Raw genomic sequence first — 27,994 nt, 5'->3', positions numbered from 1 at the left:
GTCGGTGTTATGAATTGGAGTGGCCAGCGTAAGAAGAATGGCTTCTCAAAGTTTGAGTTTACCACCAACACATATTCCTTACAATAGGATAATTGGGAAGCTTGATTCCAAGTTTTTGTTGTGGCCTTCTTGTGCTCATATCAAACCCAGAAGAATTTCTACCTCAATTCGGGCAATGGGTTCCTCCGCTTCTTCCCACTCCCAGTCACAATATGCAGACAGCGTTGAATCTGAAGCAGGTAATAGATTGTACAGTGAAGTGGGTTTTCCTCTCTTTTCTTTTAATTTCTTTGCGGACTGCTTTGTTGTTTTTTGTTCTGCTCAATTTACAAAAGAAAGCTGCGTTGAACATGTGAATTACTAGGTGAAGTTAAGAATCTCGGTTGATGTTAATTGTAACTCTATGCAATACGGGTTTCATTCCTAAGACAATGATATTTTTTCTTTTTTATAAGAATTAATTTATAATATTTATTATATTAATTATTTTTAAATAAGTTAAAGAAGAGAGAATCTTTTGAAAAATAATTAGAAAAAACGAATATTAATAAAAAAAGTAGTTTTTGAATTTTTTTTATAAATTTAAGATAAATTTATTACTAAAGATTAAAAAAAAATAATTAATTTAATTGATAACAATAAACTTTGTGCATGTCCCTCTGTTTGAACTCTTTTCCTTCTTTATATGATAATGGAGGTTTCCTCTTATACATCTATTTGCATCTTGTGGCTCTTTTTGCCCATAGGAACTAGCTCCCATGTTTGATTCTTCTATGAAGACTCAATCTCCTCCACCATAGCACCCATTCATCTGTCTTTCTCCAAGCTGTTCATAGCCTGTTAAAAAATAAAAGGATCTCCAACACTAGTGAGAAGTGCAAAAGCAGTTAACTTAACCAATTCTTCAAACACATATCAGACAACGAGCTTAATGGTGTGTTAATCTTTATCTTTGACAAGATTGTACTATCGCCTCATGTCTTGGACTACATGGTTTTGCTCCCTCGGGAATCATCGGTAGTTACTCAAAGTCCTCCTAAACCTCCATGGAGCTGGGGAAGCTCCATCATACATTGACATAATTGTATCAACTATCTTTGGCAACATGGATTGCTCATATGTTAGGAGCTAAATATTTGCCAAGGTAGAGATTGTTGTGTATGGCTCATATGTTAGGAGCAGGGGAAAGTTGGAGTGGAGTGTAAGGGCCAACTTGCAGTTGGGTTACGAATCGAATTGGGGTGCAAGGGCAAAGCCCTCGCGGAACACATAATGTTGTATGCGGATTAAGATAATACACACGTAAAGATAATGAACACTTAATGATAATGTTCGCGTGTTAAGATAATGTATGCAATGTTAAGATAATGTATGTGTATATTATATATATCCTGATCTAACTCCTTTGATGATTAATAAGAAAAAGAAATCGCTCTGCTCTCTAGGACATATGCACACTTGCCAAACCTTGTTAAAGCTTGTGTTTGTGTGTGCGTGTGATTTCTCTCACACGCTTTAGAATTCAATGTGTTATTGTTAATCATACCGTATATGTGTCCATGCTGAAGGATGTTTGTTTTCTTAAGTTTAATATATTCATTCCCCAACGTATATACTCTATTAGTTCTTCCCCGTTGCTTAAGATCAAAACCACTAAATGAAAATATTGTAATTGACTTTTGGGTATGCAAAAAAATCATGTTGGAAAGAGAATATTCACTTTGAGTTTACTCATAGTCTCTAACAAAAATTTGTCACTGCTTTAAGCAAGAACAACTTCATATCAATATGATGTTAAAAAAAAATTGAAAATACACACGTATGTGTTGATTGTAACCAATAACCACTTTTAATTCTAACTAATGCAGGAGCTGATACTATTGACTATAAATCTTTAACCGATGAAGAGTGGAAGAAGCGGCTCACAAATGAACAGTTCTATATTACTCGTCAGAAGGGAACTGAAAGAGCTTTCACTGGGTATGTTATTGAACTACTACTAGGAATTAAGGACACTATGCTTCCAAGTCATGCTTAGTTGTTCACGTACAGAGGCATCTGCCAAATTGCTTTGCAATATATATTCAAAATCAGTTTGCTAGACCTTTTGTTTTAACTGACTTGTTACTATGAATTATCCTATTTCTGTCTATTTTGATGTCAATTTAGTTAATTGGGTTTTGTTTGTTATATTCTGTTAAAATTCTTACATGACAGAACATAGTTTTACCTACTCGGTAAAGAAATTTGCTTCACATTATATCTCATGTCATACAAAATGTGAGAGCAATTGTTTGGCGTTAGTCGTTAGATATGACATAAATGTCTCTTGCTAGTTTCTACTCTTAGTGCTGTATAAGATTTAATCATCTATTGCCGAGCAGTGTGTCATTTATGTAGCACTAATATTGAATCATTTCATGGTCAACACTTAAGTATACACATGGCTTTAATATCTGTTGTCTCTGAGCAAGATAGGTTGTACTCCAATTATATTTGGCTTTAATATCAAAACTGGAAATTGTGTTTGCTGTTCTTGGTTATATTTGACAAGGAATTTCAATTAGTTTTTTTCATTGGTTAAAAAACTTTTTTTTGACCGTTTGATAAATAAATTTATTTTAGTAGTTTTTTAAGTAGCTTTTAACTTTTAATTTTTTTATATTTTCTTCTACTTTTATCTTTTGATATATTTATTATTTTTTTAATCAAATCATGATTTTATTTATTTATAGTTGTTTTACGCTTTTCAATTACGTTGACATTTAATTTTATCGAACAATTTTAATTTGATAAGCTTTCAACTAGTTTTTCTTCTAATTTTGTCCAACATAGCTACCTGTAAAAAAAATGTTATATAATTGCCCCATGGCTTTGAGTATTTTCAGGCTTGGCATCTTTTTTAATTATTTTTTCCCTACTCGTTTCGTTTCTATTAGGGAGTACTGGAATACTAAAACCCCGGGGATTTACCATTGCATATGTTGCGACACACCTTTATTCGAGTAAGTGCTGCTTTATATATATCCATATATAATATAATTCTTCCCAAGTCATTTTTTCTTACATTGATCTCAATCATCTTGATCTAATTCACTGTCTTCTTTTCCAGATCATCTACTAAGTTCAATAGTGGAACTGGGTGGCCATCCTATTACCAGACAATTGGGAAAAATGTGAAATCAAAGTTGGATTTGTCAATTATTTTCATGCCGCGCCAGGAGGTTCTCTGTGCTGTTTGTGATGCTCATCTTGGACATGTGTTTGACGATGGTCCTCCACCCACGGGAAAACGTTTCTGTATCAATAGGTAAATAATATGCTTAATTACAAATCTTACTGCTCAAATTTTATTTTGATAAATTTTATCATTAAGTTTTTTTCATGCACATTTTACTACCACGGGCAGAATCTTTTTATCAAACTAAGTGGTTTAAACAAACTATATAAAATATGAATGATTTTGACATCAATTGTAATTATAACCGATATAAAAATAATATTTTACATCGGTTGAGGACTTGAGTGGTAAAATCTCAAATTATAAAAATTGGGTGATAAAATTTATAAAAATTAAACTTAAGGGGTAAAGTTCACAAAATAATGAAAGTTCAATCATAAAATTTATCATTAATCCTAAATAGTAATGGCTTCAACTGTGTCTCCTTTTCAATTTTACATCTTCACCTTTTTAAGAGTTTATGTTATTTCTTGTGGAATTCCTGCAGTGCTGCCCTTAAGCTCAAACCAAAGCAGTAGACAGTGAAATACCTACCTATCACTCGGAAGCAGATGGTATAATATTCTAAATATGTGATATACTTTGTGCTGTTTTTCCTATTTATGGAGAACAACAATGAATATTGTCTTGAACTGTTGATGTATAAAACACAAATTTTATAGAATCTAGAAGCTCAATTACTATAGTGAAGACTCAAATTCTAATACTAATGAAGTGTCGGCATGTACTTGCCATTGTTTCATGAGACTATGTGGTGGAAGGAAATGTCGTCAAAGTACTTGGCTAACCTCAAGATGTGAGTTTGATAGTGATTATGCTAATTTTTAAAAAATATGGTATTGGACCAGACAAGACAAACAACACATGATAAGAAAAACAGAACAAAACATATAAGTTATAAGATAATTTTTTTTTCTTGTATATCATTTGATGAATAATTGACAACAAAAGTAAAATAATATAAAATTTATTGAAATACTGTCAAATTTAAAGTGTTTACTGAAATATCTTTTTTGTATTTTTTCATTTTTAAAATGAGAGATATTAAAATAAAAAAGAATGATCTAATGTTTTTTTAAATAACTAAGTTAGTTGGATATTATTTTTTGGTTATTAAAGAAATATAAAAATGAATATTGTCCTCTAATTTTTTTTTTAAAATTAAACGTCAAACAAAAATATTTGTCCTATCTAGTTTCACTACTAGAAAAAGACCGCGTAATAGTGCACCTATACGTCTTCATCGACGTTGTTTTTCGACCGGAAGACCGCGAGCTAATTATCGAGACTTTGGATTATCCGGACACATATTTCGTGAAATGGTTCATGCATGTTTATTGCCCGGTGCAACAAGATCCAGTTGGTAAGATAAGTAAGGATTCCAAATTCTCTTTATTTTTCTTATCCGCGATCATAGGAGGGTCCCTTTACCGTTATGTATAAATGGTTTATTCTATTTGTACAGATATGGTAAAGGGACGCATTCCATCTTTGTTTTTGTTTCTACATCGGTTAAAAGATGTTTTCTACGACGGTTTTTAACCATTGTCGTAATCAACATTGGTTAAAAGATGTCATTGTGTCATCTAGTAGTGTTTCATAAATTTTTACCAATCAACCAGAGCCTAAGTGTTTTAGTAGTTTTCTATTATTCTCTTTTCCTGAAAGTTTGGTGTAATTTAACAGCACAGGAGTTCCATATGATTACCATAGGAAATATATATTATTTTGGGAGGAAAAAATGATAATAGTGTTGGAGTATGTTAGCGATATATATCATATAGGATTGTTAAGATAGTTAGCCTACTAAGCTAGAAGCTCCAAAGCTATTAGGATTCACTTCTGAAACACTCGGTTTGCTCTTTCTATTTATAAGCGTACTTTCTTTTATTCCATCTCAAGGAAAAAAAGGTGTTCATAAATACACATTGCAGAATAAAAGGATCTATTTTTATATTTAAATTATATTATAAACAGATGACATATCAAAAACATATCTGTTGATGAGTTCTTGAAGCATAAAAATTCATCGATAGTGTGAAGACTCTACGTGTATCCTCATCCAGACTGACCTCTATTCGTCAACAACTTTAACATGTGGAAAAATAAGAATAAAGAAGTGATATTTGAATTCCTTTCAACGTGAAGTCTAAGGCTCTGTTTGTAGGATGCTAAGGATACTAAATTTCTGATCAAATCAAAATCATTATTGATAATATCCTTTTTAAAGTTATATTATTTCTTGTTACCTTTTATTGCTAATCATTTAATAATTAAAATTGAAATAATAATTGACCAAATCTTTTTCACCAAATCTTTCACCAAATCTTTCATATTATTTATATTTAGTATTAGCAAAAATATAATAATATTCCACCTGTTGAAATCAATTAATCATTTGATCATATTAAATTCTCTAATTTAATTAATCATCAAATATCAAAATAATTTTGTAATAGAGATTATAACACTCATTTGTGTGTGACCCCGTAGGTTCAATACTAAGCCTGTAATATATTAATCAAATTAATATATTAATCAAGGTAGGCGTTTAGTAACACTCCTTAACGTCCGGATAGCATGAAGTAGTATTTTACTTTCAAGAACCATTAGAAGAGTAGTGTAATAATTTCTTCCATCTTTACAGCTCTGGGTTAACTCTAGAGTATGGTATTACTATCAAATCCTTTTGAGTTAACTCATAATGACTTAAGAAACTCATTTCTTCTTTCATTTAATTTTCTTGGCCAGGATATAATTTTATTCATAGAGCTCAAACTCATTATCGAGAGTTGAAGGATTCCTTCTTGATTAATCATTAATTGTACATATATTTAATCATATCCAATATTCATTCAACAAGTGCTCTAAAACACTAGGTGTCCGGAATCAAAATACAACAAATAATCTGTTAATTATTATGACAATCTCAGGTCAATGAAAGCTATTATACCTCTTCTTGAGAATTTTCTATTGACACTTTATGGTAAATTTTAACCATTAGAAAATTTCAATTGAGTCAGTTCAATGATCACATCAACATGTGACTCATCTATATATGCAAATGAATAAATGAGATCTATTAATATTTATCCAATAAATACTATCACATATATATTAATCTATCTGGATTATTGATATCCTATTTACAATAATCCTATGATCAAGAACAATTTAGATTAAAATTAGAACAAGCTTGTTTCTCATTATCATAATCTCCATTATAATAACAAGTCTTTAATTTTAATCAAGGACATTATCAAATGGACCATTTCATCAAATAGTAAAATATGACAATGAAAATAAAATAATACTTTATTATTAAAATTAAAATTGATTAAATGATGACTTGGATCGTGGGCATACAAATTTATTCTCAACAATCTCCCACTTGCCTAGAGCCAATCATTCATGAACTTCATTCCTAATTCCCATTCGTGCTTGTCAAACTGTTTTATGTCAAGCGCCTTGGTGAAGGGATCTGCTGCATTCTCCATAAATGAGGAATTGGTCTTTAGTTCTTCTTAAGTACTTAAGTATGGTCTTAACCACTTTCCAATGTTCCTCACCAGGGTTTGCTTAATATCGACTTTACACCTAGTGCATAAGCGACATCAGGATGTGTACAAGTCATGGTGTACATGATAGCTCCCACTGCACTAGCATATGGCACTCTACTCATGCGTTCTCTTTCTTCAGGAGTTGTTGGACAATTCTCCCTACTAAGAGTAATTCCAACACCTACAGGAAAATATCCTTGTTTGGAATTATCCATGTTATATCTCTTTAAGATAGTATCAATGTACATAGATTGGGAGAGTCCAAACAACCTTTTAGATCTATCTCTATAAATCTTTATGCCTAGAATATAGACTACTTCTCCTAAATCCTTCATGGAGAATTGTTTTGATAGCCAAATCTTTGTGCCTTGCAATGTTGGTATGTCATTTCCAATTAGTAATATGTCATCTGCATATAACACTAAGGAAATAATTGCACTCCCACTGACCTTTTTGTAAACATATGGATCTTCCTCACATTTAACAAACTCGGACTTTTCGATTGTCTTATTAAAATGAATGTTCCAACTTCTAGAAGCTTGTTTCAATCCATATATAAATCGTTGCAACATGCAAACTTCATTACAACCAGTCAATGATGTGAATCCTTCAGGTTGTGTCATGTACACTTCCTCTTTCAACTCACTATTAAGGAAAGTTGTTTTCACATCCATTTGCCATATCTCATAATCATAGTATGCTGCTATGGCAAGTAGAATCTGAATTGATTTGAGCATTGCCACACGAGAAAATGTTTTGTCATAATCTATTCCTTCATGTTGACGATATCCTTTAGCAACAAGGTGAGCTTTATAGGTCTCGACCTTTCCATCTGCTCCAATCTTTTTCTTGTAAACCCATTTATGGTTTTATATCCTTTGAAGCTTCAACTAAAGTCCATACTTTGTTGATCTTCATTGATTCTATTTCAGATTCCATGGCTTTTTTCCATTTGTTGCAATCTGAGCTTCTTATGGCCTCTTCATAGCTCTTAGGGTCATCATCATTATGATAAACCTCATTTGACATGTCATCTTGCACCATTAAGTTTAATTTATTAGGTGCACGATGCATTCGAGTATATCTTCTAAGAGGTTCTTATGTTGGGTTCAAAGGTTGCTGCAATTGTTCTAAGATTGGTTCATTAACTTCTTCTTGAACAACGACTTGTTCTTGAACAATAACTGGTTCTTGAGCCATAATCGTTTGGGTTGAAGAGCTTTGTCCTAATTTCAAAACATCAAAGAATGGCCTCATAGTTTCCATCTCATGTTCTTGAGTTATGTTATCATTGGTGACTTGAGTCTCGTCAAGTTCAATTTCTTTACCATGGTTTCCTTTTACAAGAAAATATCTTTCTAAAAGGGTTGCTCCTCTTGCCACAAACATTTTATGGTTAGAAGGTTGGTAGAAATAATATCCCATTGTTTCTTTATGATAACCAATGAGTCTACACTTATCAAACCTTGTCTCAAGTTTATCTGTTTGCAATCTTTTAACATAAGCAAGGCAACGCCAGACCTTGATGTGTTTAAGACTTAGTTTCTTTCCTTTCCATATCTCATATGGAGTTGTAGAGACTACTTTTGTAGGAACTTTATTTAGCAAGTAGGCTAATGCTTCTAAAGCATATCCCCATAAGTTTAATGGAAAATCGGTGAACCCTATCATGGATCTAACCATATCTAGTAAGGTTCGATTTCTTCTTTCAGATACACCATTGTGTTGTGGTGTTCCCGGAGGTGTCCACTAAGAGAGAATCTCATTCTCCTTTGGATAGTCAATAAAGTTATCACTAAGATATTCTTCTCCTCTATCAGATATAAGCATTTTGATACTCTTACCAGTTTGCTTTTCAACTTCACTACAAAATCTTTCAAACATTTCAAATGATTCAGATTTATGTTTCATAAGATACAAAAATCCATATCTAGACATATCGTCAGTGAAGGTGATAAAATAAAAATATCCTCTTTTGGCTTGAATCTTTATGGGCCCACAAACATTTGTATAAATTAGTCTCAATAACTCAGAAGTTCTTTCTCCACTTCCAATAAATGGAGATTTAGTCATTTTTCCTTTGAGACAAGATTCACAAGTTTCATATGATTCATAATCATAATTATCAAGGTAACCTTCCTTGTGCAACTTGTTAATTCTTTTCTTGCCAATGTGACCTAGCCTACAATGCCAAAGATATGTTTTATTTACTTGATTATCTCTTTTTCTTTTGAAACTAGAAGAAACATGCATAATCGAGTTATGATTCACATCGAGTAAGACATAAATGCCGCGTTGGAGATAATCATTCACATATAAATCATCATCATGATAAATTGAGAAAATGTTATTATTAAAGATAATGTGAAAACCTCGCTTGTCCAACATGGAAATTGAAATAATGTTTGAAACAAATTTCGGAACATAATAACAATATTCCAATACTAGTACTTTTCCAATTGGCATTATTAAAGAGACTGATCCTAAAGCTAAGGCGGCAACATTTGCTCCATTCCCTACTTGTAGATTTATTTCTCCTTTCTTCAACCATCTAGTTATCTGTAGTCTCTTGCAACGTATTGCAAATATTAAAACTACTGCCTGTATCTAATACCCACATTGAAGATCAGTGACAATGAAAGAAATCATGAAAACATTTTTCATTAATGTCTTACCTTGTTTCTTGTTTTTCAAAGAATCAAGATGCTTGCAATTTCTCTTCCAGTGACCTTTCTCCTTAGAGAAGAAACATTCAACATCAGTTTGGTCAATCTTGTTCCTTTTGTTCTTGGGTTTGGTCATACCACCCTTAGGTCCATGATGCTTCCTTTTTGGTACTTTTTCCTTTCTTCTTGGAGCTCTTGCCAACTACCATGATAGTTTCTTTCTTATCCTCAGAAGCAATTTGATTCTCATAATCAATTAGCAAATTTAGCATCTCATGCAAGTCACAACTCATCTTATTCATGTTGAAATTCACACTAAATTGTGAAAATGAATTAGAAAGTGATTGTAGAATCAAATCTTGAGAAAACTCTTTCCCAAACTTCTCAAGTTGTTCTATGAGATCAATCGTCTTAAAAACATGGGGTCCAACCTTTTCATTTGCAGCAAGTGAGGATCACATAAAGCTTCTTAAAAATTGTGAGCGAACCACTTGGTTATCAAGTCGTTTCTCATACACATTCTAAGACAATGTATCATATACATTTTCAAATCAAAATAAGAAATATCATATCACAAAGTTCCTAGTTGTCAGGCCAACCCTATTGATATCATACACATTCTAAGACAATGTATCATATATATTTTCAAATCAACATAAAAAATATCATATCAAATAAGTTCCTGGTTGTCAGGCCAATCCTATTGATATCAATAAATTAATTCTAATACTTCCCTAGGTTGTCTAGGCACTCAGTATATAATTAATTTCAAAAACATGCATCTTATGCGAGAGAAAAAAAATAATTATTAATTATAAATCTCCTGTTCGTCAAGTCGTTCCTTATTATCAATCATTAAAAAAAAATTACATCATATGCCTCAATTTATCTTCTTTTTTTTTTCTTCTATAAGTCCTCTGGTAATAAGGTCGTTCCTTATGATTAAACAATTTAATATGTAAGATAAATCAAATGACAAACCTATTTATCATTTAGATGTATAACAATTATATAATTATGCACATAGCATATACAATTTTTTCTCTCTAATAATTGAACTGTTTTAACAACCAATTGCAAACATTCCATCGATTCAAAACAACATCCACGTAACAAGATTACAAATTGCACAAAAAAAATAATTTGATTTGACAATGTAATCATGCAATCATAACATGCAACATTACGTGTAAGTAAATAAAAATTGAAACTTTTTCAAATTTTTGTTAAATATAATTTAAATACAAAAAAACCTTGCTCTAATACCAATTCAAGGAAAAAAGTATTTATAAACACACATTGCGGAATAAAAGGATCTATTTTGTATTTAAATTATATTATAAACAGATGACATATTAAAAATATATTTGTTGATGAGCTCTTGAAGCATAAAAATTCTTCAATAGTGTGAAGACTCTACAACTCTATTCGTCAACAACTTTGAGAGGTGGAAAAATAAGAATAGAGAAATGATATTTGGATTCCTTTCAACGTGTAGCCTAAGACTCTATTTATAGCACGCTAATGATACCAAATTTTTGATCAAATCAAAATCATTATTGATAATATCTTTTTTTACGCTATATTATTTCTTGTTACCTTTTATTGCTAACCATTTAGCAATTAAAATTGAAATAATAATTGACCAAATCTTTCATATTATTTATATTTTCAGTGCTAGCAAAAATATAATAATATTCCACCTTTTGAAATTAATTAATCATTTGATCATATTAAATTCTCTAATTTAAGTAATCATCAATTATTAAAATATTTTTTTAGCAGAGATTAGAACACTCGTTTGTGTGTGATCCTGTATGTTCAATACTAAGCCTGTAATATATTAATCAAATTAATATACTAATCAAGTTAGGCGTCTAACAACACTTCTTAACGTCCGGATAACATGAAGTAACATTTTACTTTCAAGAACCATTAGAAGAGTAGTGTAATAATTTCTTCCATCTTTACAACTCTAGGTTAACTCTAGAGTATGGTATTACTATCAAATCCTTTTGAGTTAACTCATAATGACTTAAGAAACTCATTTCTTCTTTCATTTAATTTTCTTGGCCAGGATATAATTTTATTCATAGAGCTCAAACTCATTATCAAGAGTTGAAGGATTCCTTCTTGATTAATCATTAATTGTACATATATTTTATCATATCCAATATCCATTCAACAAGTGCTCTAAAGCACTAGGTGTCCGGAATCAAAATACAACAAATAATCTGTTAATTATTATGACAATCTCAGGTCAATGAAAGCTATTATACCTCTTCTTGAGAATTTTCTATTGACACTTTATGGTAAATTTTAACCATTAGAAAATTTCAATTGAGTCAGTTCAATGATCACATCAACATGTGACTCATCTATATATGCAAATGAATAAATGAGATTTATTAATATTTATCCAATAAATACTATCACATATATATTAATCTATCTGGATTATTGATATCCTATTTACAATAATCCTATGATCAAGAACAATTTAGATTAAAATTAGAACAAACTTGTTTCTCATTATCATAATCTCCATTATAATAAATAGTCTTTAATTTTAATCAAGGACATTATCAAATGGACCATTTCATCAAATAGTAAAATATGACAATGAAAATAAAATAATAATTTATTATTAAAATTAAAATTGATTAAATGATGACTTGGATCGTGGGCATACAAATTTATTCCCAACACCGTCTCTTTTTTTTCACTTTCCAATCACTTGAATCATGACATGGTATCATAGCTTTTTTCTAATTTTATTTTGATCCACACCTTCTGAATTTAACTCCTTGCCGCACTAATTTCTTTGTCTTTCACGATTCCAATTAAATTAGACAAGCATAATTTTCTTCAGTGCCAACCAGGACCTACTGGTTACTAAGGGTCCAAATTTAGGTCTATTTTGTTGTGTTTATGTTAGGGAGCCAGCTTACTTCTTATTATATGTGTATAGTTAATAGGTGACTGTTAGTGAGTTGTAGAGGTAGCTATAAGAGGGTTTTGGTATTCCCTGAGAGACCAATGATATAAATGTACCGGTCTAAGGGAACAACTATAATTCTTTTTTAATGTGTTGAGCCATATGTTTGCGACCGTGTTTGTTACCGTTAGGGCAACCGTTTCTTACACGGACCAAATAAATTGGTCCGCCCCCGCCCCGCGGACCCTGTAGGTCAAACGGGCCGATCCGCGGGCCTAATTTTAAAAGAATTTTAATTTTAATAAAAATATAATACAATCAAATTAAGTTCAATACAAAGGTAAACAAAATCTCAATAATTAGTCAATTACATCAATAAAATAAATAATGTCTTAACAAAAGAAAATTCAAGTAATAAATCTAAAATATGAAATTTAAACATCTCCAACAACAAATGATTCCATATTTGAAGTAGCTTGAGCCTTCTCCATCTTCATATCTTCATCTTTTTTTCCTAAAACTCAAAATAATAATAAATATTAGAATAAAGTCAAGTTAAGTGATTAAAAGATAATAATTATTACATATTATTAACCCTGCATATCAAATACTAGTAACCAATTTTTAGTATATATCAAGACTTGTATGTTATCAACAAAAAGCCTAGTTCGATATTTGTTAAGCACACGTGAGGAGATAAAATGTTCTTAGCTTGCTACAACTGCTAAATATGATATGAGCTATTTTTTATGATAAAAATATATTGAAATATCTTTAAAAATATTTATTTAACAATTATTTTTGGCTTAAATGATAAGAATTGATATTTTTATTATTTATGACTTTCAGATATGAAAATGATAGATTAAAAGAGAAAAAGATCGAAAAAATATCAAAAAAGAAGATTTTTAGGAGGTTATCACTTATCTTTTTTATCTTAATCTTTTATTTTTGTTATTTTTTATTTTTCTTATCTTATCCTTTTTTATCTTTATCATCTTTTAATTTAAATATTTTATTTTTATCTTTATATCTTTATCTTATCTAATATATTTATTTATCTATTATTTTAAAAGAAAAGTTTAAAATGAAAAAGAGAAAATCAAACCTAATATAATTGGGTCAGGATCATACAAATTAAACCTAATGCGGGCTGTGGGCAACCCGTGGACCTCTCGGGCCAAACCCGCATAGTCCGTGGGTTAAGCGGGGCGGGCCCAAAAATATGACATAACAATGGACCGTTTAAAAAAATTGGTCCGTAACCCTCACAGACCGCGGGCCCCATGGGTCAGTCCATGGACCTGAGCCTGTTTACCCACCCCTAATTACCGTTCTCTAAGTGTCCAGAGGGGAGTACTTGTTTGAGGATACAATTGTAATTCTCTTTTATTGTGCTGACTTGTATGTCTATGTTCAATCAATACCTTTGTCTAAGTGCTGGAGAGAGACATCTACGAAAGTACTCTCAAGCTCAAGTCAGATATCACTCAATACAGTAAAGATAAGAGTAATAATAATGAATAGTTCTATTTTATCTCAAATTTCATCATATATATATATATATATATATATATATATATATATATATATATATATATATATATATATACTATTTTAATTGGTATAGATTCATGGGCCTTATAGTAGAATGATATCATTATTTTAATAAGATAATATGTTATGAATATATCTTTACTATATTATTATTATCATCCGGTAAGCTGAGGAGTACAATAAATAGGGATTCTATGTACCATTTCATCACAAGTATCCTATGCCTGATAGTTATGAGTTTTCACCGATCTTGTGCATTCATGGTTCAATTTCTAGTTCTATCGCACAAAGTATAGTGTATATGGATTTAGCAGCATATGTATGTAAAGACCTAAAAGAAAGGTGGTCACAAAATGATCTTGTTCGCATAGTAGAATTGCAACAAGAAATTTATAGCTTCAAGATTCATTGTGTGACTGATTATTTTACTGAATTGAAGGTGCTTTGGGAAGAATTGGAAAATTATAGGCCCACTCGAAATTGCATTTGTCCTGTCACTTACTTGTGCAGCATCTAGAGATTTAAAGAAATACAAACAACAAAATATTAGAAAATCGGGGTGACAAGGCAAAGATAGTTTTCAATGGAATCATCATCAATATTTATTTTAAAGGAAAAATGTTAGAAAATCTTTTCTTAAACCGATCCTTGAAATCAAATATATGTTCACGATTATGTAGGGTATTAACCCCTTACAACATTTGTTAATCAAATATATGTTCACAATTATGTAGGATATTAACACCTTACAACGTTTGTTAAAAATGATAGATATAATTAATTGTGCAAATATATATAGCTTCATATTAAAATATTTATTTTACTAAAAAAAATAGTTTTATTTTTTGAAAAAGAACATTTGTTATTTGATATTTTTTATTTAAAGAAACTCCATGCTCAAAAGCTTCATATAGAAAATGACTATTATTCTAGGAAGTTTTATGATTCATGTAACTTTAAAGGTAGAAATATTAATCAAATTAATGTCAGAAAGCATAAGTTCAAATAATTATTTTATTTGAAACCACAAATGTGAATGACATGAACTATGAAAAATATGAGTGGCATGAATTAGGAAAGAATGGAAAGTTGGATTTTTTTTTTGTTTTTACAAATTAAGGAGTTTATTTATCACTTTCTAAACTAAAAAAAGAGAGAAAATTGTTATAAAAAAAAGTATTAGTAAATGTACACATCCATGACACTGGACCATCACCTTTCATTTTTTAATTTTTAAATAAAAAAGAAATTTAAAACTAAATTAAATACACTTATTCTATATGCAAAAGCATCATAACACCATTAATAATATGTTTTTCACACCTTATTTTTGTGAATAATTATCCTAGTTTTTCTATAGAGTTTGTGTTAATAATTGTTGTTTTTTATAAATAAAATGTGTAAAATAGTTTTAGAAACTAAAAAGATAATTTTTAAACATTTTTGTGATAAATTTGATGTTACAAGGACAAATTTGGTGTTTAAATGAACCATGAGTTGCAGACTTACTCTTGTCAGACTACTAGAAAATAAGCTTTTTACATCGATTATTTAGGACTTTAAACATCGGTTATTAACTGATGTTGAAAGTAGCGATGTTGAAAGTATTATCGTTAACATTGATTTTCTAAAACTGATGTTAACGTAAAATTGACAACATCAATTATTTAAATAACCGATGTTATACAATAAGAATTACACCAAAAAACGGTATCAATGTTCATATCAGCGTTGGCCGTTAACATCGATTTAAGTTTAAAACCGATGTTAATTGATAATGTTAACATCGGTTTTATGTAAAATCGATGTTAAGTTATACATTAACATTATTTTCTTTTTATAAAAACCGATGTTAACTTCCAAACGTTAACATCGATTTTCTACAAAAATCGATGTTACCTATATAAGCTAAAATAAGTTTTTGTACAAAACTGATGTTAACTTTTGGAAGTTAACATCAGTTTTTTTACAAATCCGATGTAAACGGTTTACTAAGTTAATATCGGTTTTGTAAAAAACTGATGTTAATATACAGAAACAACATCAGTTTTTCCAAAAATCAATGTTAACTTTGTTAGTTAACATCGGTTTTTGATGTTGTTTTTGTATATTAACATTGGTTTTTTAAAAAACTGATGTTGTTATTAGCATTTTTTTTAATAGACTGTCTGTTTTTTCAATAAACCCAAAAATTAACATGTAAATTTTTCAAATCAGACCACACAACATAACATATATATCATTTGCATTCTGCTTTGAAATAGTTTTTAGCAGAAAGCTAGCTAGTAAACTATCACTTGATTTTTTACAATTAATAACTATCAATAAATAATTTATTAATAACTATCTCAATAAATAATATTCAATGTTAAAAGGAAACATCAATGGTAAAAAAAATGTAAAGGAAGCTAGTAAACTAAAATTACAAAGTTCCCTAACATCCTAAGTTTGATTTCTAACTTTGAGATAATATTGTGCCCATTGGATGCGAAGCGCCTTCAATCTCTCTGCTTCCAATGGTCTAACATGATTAAAATACTGCATGATAAAATAAAACATAAGTTAATAATGTAATACCAATCATAAGAAAATCAAATTTGTTTGAAATAAGCAATTATCATTTCCCAATTATTCCTGAAACTTCCTAAGATTATAGTGTATATCCAGTGCATCATGTAATAGCCACACTCAGTGCTTCCTTTTTCTCTATTATACTAAATACATAATGAAATTTAGATATTAAACGTTAACTACAATTAGTGTACACACACGTAAAATATATATAAATAGAAGTTTTCTTTAAATCACTCACTTTAACAACAATCCACCTAGCACCAGCCTTGGATTTAGGTTGTGGAGTATCATCAAGTCCTTTCAAAATACTGTTGAATACAAGGAACATTAAAATATTGATGTTGTTGAGTAATGGTAATGCAAATGTATTGAAAAACAACATTGACCTATTAATTATTCCTTTAAGATAGTTGTTTGGCCTATTATGTAAGGAACAAAACCAGACAACAAGATTTTCCTTAGGCAAAATGAAGACCATTTGCCTATTTGTGCTGCAGTGGAGACCAATATGGGTTATTGTAGTATTATACATTATTTAATTTCAGTTGTTCTATTTTACTTGCCCATTCAGGTAGGCTCCTAGGTAGACATCGCGTTTTGAATTCTGCATCCAGTTCTTCTTGTAACTTTCTGATTCAAATTGCGATTGCCCAGATCTCTGGATGGACTATGGCTTGAGGAATCCATACACATCGGAATTCCCTGCTCGCATACTTGTCTCAGTCAGATGCCTATTGTTGTTAACACAAAGTTAATTATGTATGAATTTAAAACAATAACTTAAGTAATTAACAAAAATCTAAATTTACTTACAAAATCCACAACTGTATAACAGATATGCTGAGACATTGACCATCGTGTGCAATTTCAATGCTTTATGTACAACGGGAAGTCTGGATTAAACTACCTGAACACGGTAGCATCCCACATAACCTGTAAAGGCTTTAAAAAACATTGTGGGATTGTCAATGTCATCAAATATAGGGGATCATCGACCTTATGATCGGCCTATCTCCAGGTTTTGCAGGTCCTACAGCTCCCTGTTTATCCAACAGAGTTAATTAACATTAGGCAATTATAGTGAACAATTGAATTGAAAAAAGAAGCATTTAATGACAAAAAAAATACTTGTTCTAATAAACGCTTCACAAGATATGTCAACCAAGCAAGGAAGGTGTTAAGGGCCTATCCCCCTAATATCACCTCGTTAGTGGGTATAGGAATTGGAGCATCTACATCTTTAACCTCCTCAACTCCGACCTTCACTTGATCATGCAACAAAGGAATGCTGTGAACAGTTGTGGATCTCTCATAAACTCTTCCTAGGGAAACCAGGTGGGGAGAATTTTCTTCGATGTACAACCCGCATTTGTCTGAGTCACCCGTGTCTGGATTGTTCCCTGAGGGATCAACACAACTCTCCTTTGTGCTGACACGGGTAACATAGGGACCAACCTCAGGCTCCGGAGGCAGTGCAAGTCCCTGTGATTGCATCTGTGATGGAAACTGGGACTGCATCTGGCAGAAGGATAACATCAGCTACCGAGTCACTTTTTTTGTGATTGACTCCTCCAGATGGTCCTTGATTTGTTGAGTCAGCTGCTCTAGTTCTTCAGGAGCCATGGAGGAAGAAGTGCGAGAGGTTCGTGGAGCTGATCCAAAGTATTGCTTCATGGTCACACCGACTCCAGTAGCACGCACATGACCAGGGTGTTCTAGTCGCTCGATGGCAGCAGTCATGAGATTCTGACGTCCATGGGGGACAAAGGAACCCTGTGATGCCTGCTCTTCCAAAGAATCCTATACAGAACACATATATTTCTTTAGTCACTCACAGAATAAACAAAGATAATTACAATTCTTAATTGAAAAGGACTTACAATCTTCTCAACAATTTCCTTTGCTATCTCAGACGTCATGTGCCCAGTTTTCTTAGAGCGGGCCGTCTTCCACTTCACGTGCCATCTGATGGGAGATTTAACAAGGCACACATTAGGGTGAAATTCAAGGGTAACTGAATTATCCCTTGTAAATTGACTAACACTTGCAAAATTTTTATAAATGGTTCGAACATGCAATATTCTATTAACAAGTAAATTAGTAGAATGATTATAAGGAAGATGAACAAATAGATTTGACGGCCAAACCTTGACCATTGCCTAAAATCACTTGATCGGGACCCTCAAATCAAGAACGCTGCTGAATGTTCTCAACATTGGCAGTAACATGATGAAAGCCACCCAAGTTTGGATACCAAATGTTGGATGGGTCAGAAGTTGAACCAACAATCATAGCTTCAGGATTGTGATATTGTTTGGTAGTGAAGTTTGTCATTTTTTGAAAGGTTTAGGAAAAGAGTGAAGGTTAAATTTAAGCTTAACAGCTTTATGAAGGATCTGATCAAAACATTAAGCATTGTGTTCCCCTTGAAGGATTTGATTAAGTCATAAAAGGTTAAGGTTTTCGTATTAAATCTATTGACTCATCTTCATTTTTATCTCCATTCAATTCTAATGTTAGTCTTAATCTTCACAATTTCTTGCATGACACTAATATCTCTAAAAATCTGCTAAGTGTAATTTAGTTTGCAAAAGACAATTATGTGTTTTTTGAATTCCATCCTAATGTTTGTTTGGTCAAATCTCAGGGATCTAATGACATACTTCTCAAAGGAAATCTCAATTCTAATGGTCTAGGGTTCAAAGAGAGGTTTCCTTGTTAAATTTTTGATGGTCTAGGCATAATCAGGTCAATCTTTGTATTTGCTAAGTCAGTGGCTAAGTGTGGGGTTCATAGAAGATTGTCCTTGTTAGGTTTTCAATGATGCAAACATAATGAACCTTGTCTCTATAATTGTTATTATTAATAAAAAAAATTCAAGAAAATCAACTATTGTACTACACTTATAATCAAAATTTAAAAGTTTAAATAAATACCTGAAATTGAACAGGAACAAACAATAACACTACCCTACAAAATTATTCAGAGCAACCTTCAAGAAATAACAATATCACAAAATCAGAGCCCATAATTGTGAGCTGGTGTTGCATTTTAAAACAAAGCGAAACAAAAAATGATAAGGAAGCAGAAGATGCAGGAACAATAGTAGAGGTGCAAACAGAAACAACACAAAAGGCAGGAACAATGGTAGAGGTGCAAAAAAAGGAAAAGCCCAAGAGGGAAGTTTCAAGACTATCTTACCTTAAGGACTATGTTTGAGGGTGAGATGGGAAATTCAGCTACGAATGGTTCTTAATCCTCCTTGCTTGGTGCTTGTCGAATACTAGGGAGCAGGCATAACAAACTAATATTTCTGAGGCACAAAACATACCAATTCTGTTACTAGGAAATAGTATAAATAAACATGTAATAAACCAAGCAAGATATGAATGAAAATTTTCCTTTCCTGAATATTATCTTTGTTTTCCTTTGAGGTCACTGGTCCTCGAAGCCAACTTCTTCATTGCACATATCAAAAAACAATATAGAAAATATCAATATGAGAAATGAGTGTCATCGTTCGTGTCACAGAAACACCAGAACTGCCACACCATGCCCTTTACAACCACAAATTAAAGAAAAAGGTACCCGCCACACAAGATGCCTCTTTTGCAACCAATAATTGTTCATTGAAACCACCTAATTCATACCACAACAAATAAAAATTGCACTATCAGATTCAAAGAAATTTCATTAAAAAAAAACAACTAAAATTATAAAATTTAACAAGGCATACAGAAGTATAATACATGAAACTCAAATTAATGATTGACAATCCTATGTGTAAACATAAGCAAACCAATAATTATAAGCGGTGTCAAGTGAAAAGGGTGAACTGTCAAGCTTACCTATAAAAGGGCTGACGACGAACTCGTACTACTTTGGAATTGGGAAAAACCACAAACAAAATCTTCTAACAAAGCTGAGAATACAAATGAAAATGGAGGGGTATGTATAAGAGAGAAGAAGAGGATGGTGAGGGGTTAGGAGTTGTAATACAAATGAACTCGCATTTAACTCAAACAAAACAACATTTGTGTAAGGAGAAAGGAGACGAACTCGTTTGCGATAGTTCCAACATCAATCGCGGCAAAGACGAACTCGTTTGCGGTAGTTACAACTTTAGCGACAATGCTAGCTTCAATGGCGGTAGCCCTGTTGGGAGGAAGGAGAAAGGAGAAACCAAACGGGAGAAAGGAAAAGAGGGTTTTAGCGCGTGGGGGCCAAAATTGGTTTTTAATTTATGAACAAAATCGGTTTTTTTTTTTAAAAAAAACGATGTTAACCATACGAGGTTAATGTAGGTTTTGATAAAACGATGTTAACCTCAGATAGTTAACATCGGTTTTTAAAAAACCAATGTTAACTATACGAGGCTAACATCGATTTTTAACAAACCGATGTTAACTATCTGAGGCTAACATTGGTTATTTTAAATAACCGATGTTAACCTAAAGTAGTTAACATCAGTTTTGACAAAACCGATGTGAACTAACTCAACTTATTTACAAAAATGTCACCATGCTCTTCTTAACATTGGGTTTTCAAAAAACCGATATTAATCGGGTGATGTTAAATCTATAAATTCTAGTAGTGTCACAATGGAAAGAGGACTAGTGATCAAGTGAAAATTGTGAAGATTTGCCAACGATTTTGAGTTAAGTAGAAACTTGTCACAGTGAGTCAATCTCTCACACCAACGAGCAAGGATTAGAAACATGAAGATTTAAGTGGAGAAGTCCTTTGTGAATATTGTAAATTCGTTGTAGTGAGATGTATTCTTGCTCAAATGAAAATCTTTTGTGCAAAAAAAAAATAATGCAATTTCAACTTTCTACATAAGAGCTTGTAACATCATTGTAAAAAAGCTTTTAGTTCATTTTTGTGACTTGCAAAAATAAAATCTCAATATTTTTTCTCTCTTTCTCTCTCTCTCCTTCAACTATGATTCATCTTTTGATGTTCTATGTGGATTTGGATTTAGGAATGAAATCACTTTTTGCATTGTAGAGTTTCAATGTTCAAGCTTTGAGTTTTAGGTTAAATCACCTAACGAATTAGGGATTTGATTTAAAATTCAAGGATTAAACACCAAAGGAATTAGGATTAATCATTTTAGTTTGAATCTTGGTTGAATTGAACTGTGATATTAATTACAAACGAATTGCATACGTAAAATTCTTTGGATTTCATCTGATTAACATTTTTTCTGCTTTCAAATTTGATTTCGCTCCAAAGTTTCTTCAGAAAAATGAAAAATGATTTATTTTTGTCATAGTGAATTCTTAATTTGATATAGCGAAAACCTCTCTTAAAAACATAAAATATTGAGACATTCAAAGCGAATTAACAACTTGATACATGAATGCTTCTAAAATTCAGATGTTGATTTTCTATTTGTTGTACACAGTCTTTATGGATACAATAACTCAAATACTTATCATTTCTTATTACAAGCAGACTACGTTCACTTCGCTATCTCAAGAGTACGAACAAGAAATTGGCATTGTTGTCGGGAACTTGTGTCTCAACATTTATTCAATTGGAAATTTTTTTATCTATTAGTTAGTTAGATTTCATTATTTTAAACTTATATTCAACTCATTCTTTTATTCTTACCGATTATTGCGATTTTGATTTCATAATTTTTTTGTAAATTGACTTTGTTTCTTAGATGTGTAGCTTGTAACATGAAATATACTATGCATTAAGAAGCAACACACCTAAGGAATAATTGATTTTTGATCTAGAGATTGAAAGGATACTAAAGAAAAATAAAAGCGTAAAGAAGAGGCAAGAAAGAAACAGGGATGTAAAGAACATCCTTCCAAAGGTAACTCTAAAGGATCATGCTACCTACACAAGACTTTGCACTTCAACAAAATTACAAGGTCGGCATTCACCAATGTTGTGAATATTGAGATGAAGTCATCATTCATCCATTTAATTAAAAATAATCAATTTCACAAGCATAGTCATGAGAATCCATATACACATTTGTCAACCTTTATTCACATATTTTGTATCGTAAAGATAAATCATGTATCATATGACATTTGGTGCTTATATTTGTTTCTAATTTTGCTAGCTAGAAATGTCATCTCATGGTAAGATCCTTACCTCCAAGCAACTTATCAAGGTGGGATGAACTGTTAGCAAACTTTCTACATAAATATTTCTCAAGATCAAAGATAAACAAGGGAGAAACTGCTATATCTTCCTTCAAACAAACCTTGAAGGGAAAATCATAAAGTGGAAGCTCCCAAGTGGTGGGAGATCCTTGAATTTCCTATCACATGTCAAGCTAATGACATTAAAGAAGTGTTGCTTGGGAGGCAACCCAAGGATATTAATTTGTTGTTTAATTCCTTTTTAAGTTTTTTTAAAAATTTCTGCACAAATCATAGACAAGAGTGTATGGGTGAAATCGTTGCAGCGAATTGACACCTTGTTGTAGTGAAATCGCCTCTTTACCTTGTAATATCTCTGATGTCTAATACTTGCCATAGTGGAGGGGAACCTCGGTATAGCGAATTGGGGTTTCAGTCTCAAGGTAGCTTTGTTAGTTGATTCGTCTTGACAAAGGCACACCTTATCATAGTGAATGATTTTAATAGAAGCTTGGCACTTTCTCTTTGATTGCTCACCTTGGCAGAGGGAAACCTCGCCAAGGCTAGAAAACTCAAACTATAGAATCGAAAAAAATGGTTTAAATGCTTCAAAATAAGTGGTAATTAATTGAGCTAAGCATTTCTACTTTTTCTTGCCACAATGAATTATCAATTTTTTGTAGTGAAAGAAGTACGAAATCCATGGGGCCAATTGGGTCACATCTGGGCCGATGTACACTCATTTTCACCAAAGTAAATTAACAATGAAATCCATAGGACCAATTGGGTCACATCTGGGCCAATGTACACTCATTTTCACCAAAGTAAATTAACAATTCACTACATCAAAATGGTTATTAGTTCATTGTGTTAGGTGTACCACATTTGTCATGTTGAATTGGCAACTTGCCATGGAAAAAAAATTTAAAACTGAGGGAACTGAAAGGTATATCCAAGGCTATGGTTAGGAATCAATTGAAAGAATTAAATGATTTTTTTTAAGTTATCTCGAAAATTATCTTTTAGAATAAATGAATCCAAGTTAACCTGCACTTTAATATAATTAAGCAATTTATTTTTCAATAATATTGTTAAGCATTCATGTCTAGATAAGAACTTACGTGTTGACATGAAAAAATTGGGCCATGGGAAGCCTATATTTGGTATTTACTATAAGTTCTAAGCTTACATTCTAGATATGTCCAAGGCAACTCATGTAACACCCTGATATATATCTCTATATATTATTAGTAATTATGTTTAATGTTTGATTATATTTGTTGTGTTATTTTATTCATAATTATTTTCAAGGAGGTTAATTTAGTTAATAGAGGGGTGTGGGTAGATAAGGATCTAGCTTCTCAAAGAAGCCTCTTGAGAAAGCTTCTTAAAGAAGCCACGAGGAAGCCTCTTAATGAAGCTTCTCAAGGAAGCTACATGAAGCTGCCTTGGTAAAAACACTGTCCAGCCTTCGTTAACCGTTGCATCTTCTCGAAATTTAGTCTGAAGCTTCACATAACAATTTTCCACAATCTGACCATTGGGATCATTGAGAAGATGTCTGGCGTGTGCACTACGTTTCCGTTCCCGAGAGCATTGCTCACTTGAGCGTTTCAGCCTTTGCTTTCGTGTAGCTTAGGAAAAATGCCATTTCTTCTCCTTTCTTTCTTCCAAAACCATTTCCAACGTTCCAAGCTCCTTCTCCATCACCCACAACCACCATTAGCCACCACAAACCGCCATTGTTCTCGTTGAAACCCCACACCGAGAGGAACCCTTCAAACGAAGCGAAATCATCCAAACTTGGCTTGCGGTTTCTGTAGAGAACAAAACCCTAATATGAACTTTCATTTTCCTTCGAGGTAACCATGGTTCTACGCTTGGTTCTTGTTAGTTTCAACTTGTTTTTGCATCTTTTCTGACTTTGGAACCACCATTGCATGTCTTACGCTTCCTTTGAAAAACCCTAGAGCAAAGAGACTTTGTAAACGTTATCCTTTCATGAAATGCATGTTATTTTCGTAACCTACACTGAACCCCAGTCACATTGGCGTGGTTGGAATTTTCAAATGATGTCCCTTTGTAAAACCCGAAATGCTCTCAGCACTTTTATGTAGTGACGTGGGTGTTTCACCCAGAGCATTGTTATTAGCTTTGTTTTTCTGAAAATCCATATTAAATCTCCTTTGTTTTGGTATGTTAGAGGATTGCGTGAAATCGACGAGCGGAGAAGAAAAAGAAATCTCCAAGTGATGTGACGAGGAACCCGCGGGTAGCTCACAATAGGTGATGGGAGTTTATTATAAAATTTACCGTTTTAATACCATAGTTAGGGTTAGGGAACCTAGCTATGAAGATAAATGTCTGTCCCTGTTGCATGCTGATTTTTCTTTTATAGAAAACAATGTTTTTAACTAATGGGATGCGATAAAAATTGTTATTGATATGCATACTGGTTTTTCAGGAAAAACTATGTTTTGACGAATGGGATGCGATATTATACATATATATATATATATATATATATATATATATATATATATATATATATATATTGTGATGAATGATATTGTTGTCTTTATTTGATTTGTGTTGTTTGAAGACCTGTGAGTGTGAATCTCAGGCATGAAAGAAATATATGTGTGCGGAATGCGATTTGTTGTTGATGTCGCTATTGAGGATTTTAATTGATATGTGATGATGATGATAATTATGATGATATTGATTTGAGACAACGTTGTTAATAAAGACCATGTCAACATGAATTGTTGTTATTGTTGATGAATATGTGAATATGAAATGAGATTGTTGTTGTTGTTGATAACGTCATTGAGATGAGATGATATTTATGTTGAGAATGACATGGAAATGGAATGTTGATTGATGTTGGAAATGCATTGGCATGTGCATGTTGTGTATGTTCGTGGGGGGCGAAGTGCACTGACCTTCCAGGGTCTTTGGCACTTGCTTTGGGCCACGTTCATACGTTGGATGTTGTGTATGTTTGTGGGGGGCGAAGTGCACTGACCTTCCAGGGTCTTTGGCACTTGCTTTGGGCCACATTCATACATCGTATGTAGTGTATGTCATGGGGGGTAGAGTGCACTGACCTTGTCGGATGGCCCAGACGTGAGTGACAAGCGTGGTTAGAGAATCTAAGCATTTTTGAGGGGATGCTTAAGCGCTTTAATTGGTCCATGGTCTTTGACACTTACTTTTGGCCATGTTCATAGCTCATACGACACAGGAAATAGAGTAGTTGTGACAGAGTGTACTTTGTACTGAGGGGGCTTGTCATCTGGTTGGGAACTCCTTTGGGCTCCCAGGCTGATCACCTATGGGAGGGGGACAGTTATGCGCACAAGCGTGTGGTCTCGACGAACTCTGCATGGTTCCCTAAGTGAGAGTTTTGTGTGGATACGCTTAGGCTATTTCTTGAGATTTGGTTGTTGGTACGTACCACATTGCATCTGAGAGTTGAGTCAGGTGCATACATCATTTTGTGCAGTCTTAATTGGATCCATGGATGGATGATGAAAAATTGATGAATTTGGATGATGAGTAATTGTTGAATGTGGATGATGAATAATTGTTGGATGTAAGTGTTGAATAATGAATGTTGTGTAAGATTCTAGCAAGGGGCTGCCGAGCCGACGTGATGACGTTGGCATTATTTGGGAGAGAGTTGTGTTTTATAATCAACTCCTCCGTAGTTGGTTTTAAGTTTTATTTTGTTGAGTTAAAGATGTAAAACTTGGATTTTAATTATATTTATGAACAAATTTAATTTTTATTTATGTGTATGATGTGTACCAAGTTACTATTTCTATATAATTATGTATATTCACTTAAGTAATGACGTGTTGTTGGATGAATGTATGTTGTGACAAAATTACTTCTATTTTCATAAGCAAAATTAAGGTAATTCTTTTTATAAAAATTGAAATTATCGCATATTAGAGTATTTATATCGTAACGACGAGGCGGGTCGTTACAACTCACATGATATATATATATATATATATATATATATATAAAGAGAATTAAAGCTCTTTTTTTTAAGGTAGAAAATTAAAGCTCCCTTGGAAACATATTTAAGTGACAAAACATAAATTAAGGGGTACAATTCTGATTAAGTTTGCTTTTGTGTCTTACTTGCAAGTTGCCATTGAGTTGTGGTTTCATCCAAAATCTAAATCATCCCTTTCAACTAAAAGAACATTTCAGCCAAATTGTCAAAAAGGGTTTGTATAGTGAAGTAGGTGATAACAAGAAATAGGGGAGAATAAAGGTCACATTTGGCTACCATGAAACTAATTGTTACAAGAAAATGGTGGCAAGATTGAATGTAATTTTGTTCAAGGCTGAACTGGAACCTTATCCATATGCCTAACATATGGAAGATCCATTATGATAGTGGTGTATTTTTTCAATGTTTCTAGTAAAATTGTTTGGTTTCTTTAAGCAAACCTCCAAGTTTGAAAATTTTATGATAAAAAAATATAAATGACATAGAAAGAGAGACTCAATTAAAGGTGATAAATTAAATTTTTTAATAATATTAAAATTAATGGATACTCCACAATGTTGTGGTCATTAAAAAAATAATCTTGAACACTATTTATTTTATCTGTTCTTTTTATCATATACTACTTATTATATTTATATCTTTATATCTTTCTTACTAGGTGTCAATTAGGTTTTTTGTTGTTAAAAAAACATTTTTGTAATTAATGGAAAAAATCAACAAAGGAAAATTTCTCTTTAGATCAATACATTGATTGATAAGACCTACTGCATGTGAAAAGTGAAAACCACTGCATTAATTAAATAATTAAACTACTCTTAATACTTGAATTGAACACAATTTATAATTACTTTTTCTTATTATTTTTAACAATTAGGCATACCTCTTTCGATTCATAGAAATAAATGGTTTTAGTTTTGATGTACTTGTAAAATAATCTTATTTGTATCCAATCATATTATTTCACTGACCAAGGAAATTGGTTTTCACCCATGCTTAACTCGTTCACTCTCCCACTCGTTCACAAACCAGGTATCCCTTCATATACTCCTCGCATACTTTCAATAAACTTAAGAGGTATTTAATTTTTAAGTATTTAAATTATAGAAGAAAAATATCAATTTTGTTCCTTTTTGTCTTTTTCCATTTTTATTGGATCTATTTGCTGCCATTATTGTTCTTTGAGTTAATGCTGTTATGTTGCAGCAAAGGATTCATGGTTAATCTTACATTCAAGTGAATTCTTAAAAAATAATACTAATTAAAAATAATTACTAATATTTAGTAGTAGCAGTTTAGTTAGCATACATTGTAAATGTTC

The 27,994-nt window shown here is 31.9% G+C and overlaps 1 protein-coding gene across 1 annotated transcript; it reads left to right on the top strand.

Moving 5' to 3' along the window:
• The first annotated feature begins 9 nt into the window (after positions 1 to 9).
• Positions 10 to 3,832, top strand: LOC100798757 (peptide methionine sulfoxide reductase B1, chloroplastic-like). Its single transcript, NM_001252895.2, has 5 exons — positions 10 to 239; positions 1,869 to 1,980; positions 2,940 to 3,005; positions 3,113 to 3,310; positions 3,729 to 3,832. The coding sequence occupies exons 1-5, from the start codon at positions 38 to 40 to the stop codon at positions 3,757 to 3,759; spliced, it is 609 nt and encodes a 202-aa protein (NP_001239824.1). The 5' UTR covers positions 10 to 37; the 3' UTR covers positions 3,760 to 3,832.
• Positions 3,833 to 27,994: the final 24,162 nt, after the last annotated feature.

The sequence above is a fragment of the Glycine max genome, chromosome 8, assembly GCF_000004515.6.
Source record: "Glycine max cultivar Williams 82 chromosome 8, Glycine_max_v4.0, whole genome shotgun sequence".
Taxonomy (NCBI): domain Eukaryota; kingdom Viridiplantae; phylum Streptophyta; class Magnoliopsida; order Fabales; family Fabaceae; genus Glycine; species Glycine max.
This window is presented reverse-complemented; position numbering and strand designations above follow the sequence as displayed.